We start from the raw sequence: 2484 nt of genomic DNA on the forward strand, positions 1-2484 counted from the left end.
AGGCATCTATCTGCATCTAGCCTAAAAACATTAAAAAACCTGGCCCTAATTTTTGTATTTAAGATAAGGAGAATTGTTGATAGTTCAAATTATATTCTTACATAAATATTCAGAGCAGCTAGCAACTAATAAGAAGGTCTGGGGAATCGGCAAAACTGAGACAGTATAGATTGTAATACTCAGTGAGTTACAGGTGGGATTTTTGTAGTTTAATGGGAGTTGCATGCCAAACTCCCATATGCCCACAGCAAGTAAACATAAAGAAGGGAATATTCAAAGCACCCTAATAGACTCGGATGCTCAGTTCTCATTAAAATTAATGGGAATTTGGCATCCTAATCCCCTAAGCAGCTTTGGAAAATCCCATCCAATGTTTTTGTGACAGTTACATGAGCGATTGTTCCTATCATTTCATTCCATTTGGTCCATCTTTTCTTGAATACCTCCATGATTAATCGAATTCAGGCAGTAAGACATCCCATTTCTCTCAATTCGCTGGTGGGGGACAATCTTCTTTCAGTAGATAGTGTTTGGTTTTGCAACCATAGGGATGAAAGCCATTTATTGACATAGGACTGCATTTTAAAGGCTGGGTCTAGTCCCAGAATCTTTCTGGTTTATTGTCTGTCTATGCTTGATTTATGTGCTGTGCTTTCCCTAGAAACCATGCACATGACAGATGTCGAGAGGGGAAATCAAAGTGACATTACAGAATTCATCCTCTGTGGGTTCAGGAACCTCTACCCATTCCAGACGGGTCCCTTTGTGCTGGTTCTCCTAACATACATCACCACCATGGCTGGGAACACCCTGATCATTGTCACTATTCTGGTTGACAAGGGCCTCCACACCCCCATGTATTTCTTCCTGGGAAACTTGTCTTTCTTGGATATCTGGTACACGTCCAACATAGTCCCCAAAATGCTGCAAGGTTTCTTGGCTGAGAAGGGCGTGGCGATCTCCTTCAGTGGCTGTGTCACGCAGCTTTATATCTTTGGCTCCCAGGCTGCCACCGAGATCTTGCTGCTAACGGTGATGGCTTACGATCGCTACTTAGTGATATGGAACCCTCTGCGTTACATGACCCTCATGAACTGGAGGGTGTGCATTAAGCTGGCATCCTGCTCTTGGCTGGGTGGCTTCCTCTTCAACCCAGTGCTGGTTGCCTGGATTTACAGGCTACGTTTCTGCGGCCCTAATGAAATCGACCATTTCTTCTGTGATTTCATGCCCCTGGTAAAGCTGTCATGCAGTGACACCCATCTGATCACTTTAGCATCATTCCTGCTAGCAGCTACAGCCACCCTGATCCCCTTCTTGCTAACCCTGACATCCTACGCATTCATCATAGCAGCGATAGTAAAAAACCCTTCCAGCACCGGAAGGCAGAAGGCCTTCTCCACCTGCACCTCTCACCTTACTGTGGTCAGCACTTTCTATGGGGCTCTGGCCATGGTCTACATTGTGCCAAAAGCCAACTCAGCCGTAAACCTAAACAAAATATTCTCCCTGCTCTACAGCCTTGTCACTCCATTGCTCAACCCTCTGGTCTACTCCCTGAGAAACAAGGACGTGAATGACGCCCTGAGGACCATGGCCGCTAGACTGATGGATTTTCGAAGGAGATAAAGTAAAAAAGGGAGCATGGGGGACTTTAAAATGAAAAATACTGGGCCACATTCCCAGATGGTGTAAACTGACATAACTTCATTTGAATCAGTGGAGCTGTGCAAGTTTGTACAGGCAGTCCTCGACTTTATGACATTTGACTTAAGACAAATGGCACTTACGACATTTATAAATCGAAGTATAAAATCAACTTTACGACGCTGGTTTTGACTTTATGATGCTCCCCCGTTCATAATATGTATGTATGGGAAAATTGGTTCAGAGTTATGACGTTTTGACTTAAGACGTGATTTTCAGGAACCAATTGTGTCTTAAATCCGAGGACTGCCTGTACTAGCTACAGATCTGGTCCATGCCCCACCCCGCCAGATTTAACAGACAAGGGAATCCCATGTTGTACTCCCAGCTGATCAGGATGAATATCATAAACCATTTCCCAGAAACATTTTCTCAAAAATTGAACTGAGTTCACATCCAGACCTGCCTGAATAAAGATTAATTTGGAATTAATTATTGTTGTTGTTTTTCTTTATTATTAAGGTAGCTAACAAAGATTGTAGTCAGAACTGGGGCCTAGTTCTGCCAAGTATTATCCACAGTCCCTGCCCCCAAAGAGCATAGAATCAAAAAAGACTTCAGTTTGCCCACAAACAGCTGGCTGGATGGACAGAAGAGTGGTTAGCATCCTACTTTCAGAGGTGGGAAACCCAGATTCAATGTATTGCTCTGCCACGGACTTTGTGTGTGACCTTGGGCAAATTGCTTTGTCTCTGTGGGCCAGATTTTCGAAGGTGTTTAGGTCCCTACACTGCTTAGATGCTTTTTTAAATCCCACCAGGAGCTAGAGTCACAAAG

At 43.9% G+C, this 2484-nt stretch overlaps 1 protein-coding gene across 1 annotated transcript; it reads left to right on the top strand.

The window, feature by feature from the left end:
* Window positions 1-666: 666 nt before the first annotated feature.
* On the top strand, window positions 667-1629 carry LOC113409044 (olfactory receptor 11A1-like). The gene has a single exon (XM_026662594.1). It carries the CDS (start codon window positions 667-669, stop codon window positions 1627-1629), a length of 963 nt encoding a protein of 320 aa, XP_026518379.1.
* The last annotated feature ends 855 nt before the right edge of the window (window positions 1630-2484 follow it).

Source organism: Terrapene carolina, unplaced genomic scaffold (assembly GCF_002925995.2).
Source record: "Terrapene carolina triunguis isolate 2854851 unplaced genomic scaffold, T_m_triunguis-2.0 Scaffold28689, whole genome shotgun sequence".
In the NCBI taxonomy this organism is placed as follows: domain Eukaryota; kingdom Metazoa; phylum Chordata; order Testudines; family Emydidae; genus Terrapene; species Terrapene triunguis.

Excerpts from the sequence above, each read along its gene's own strand:
- LOC113409044 (XM_026662594.1), top strand. The coding sequence starts at position 667 with ATGCACATGACAGATGTCGAGAGGGGAAATCAAAGTGACATTACAGAA.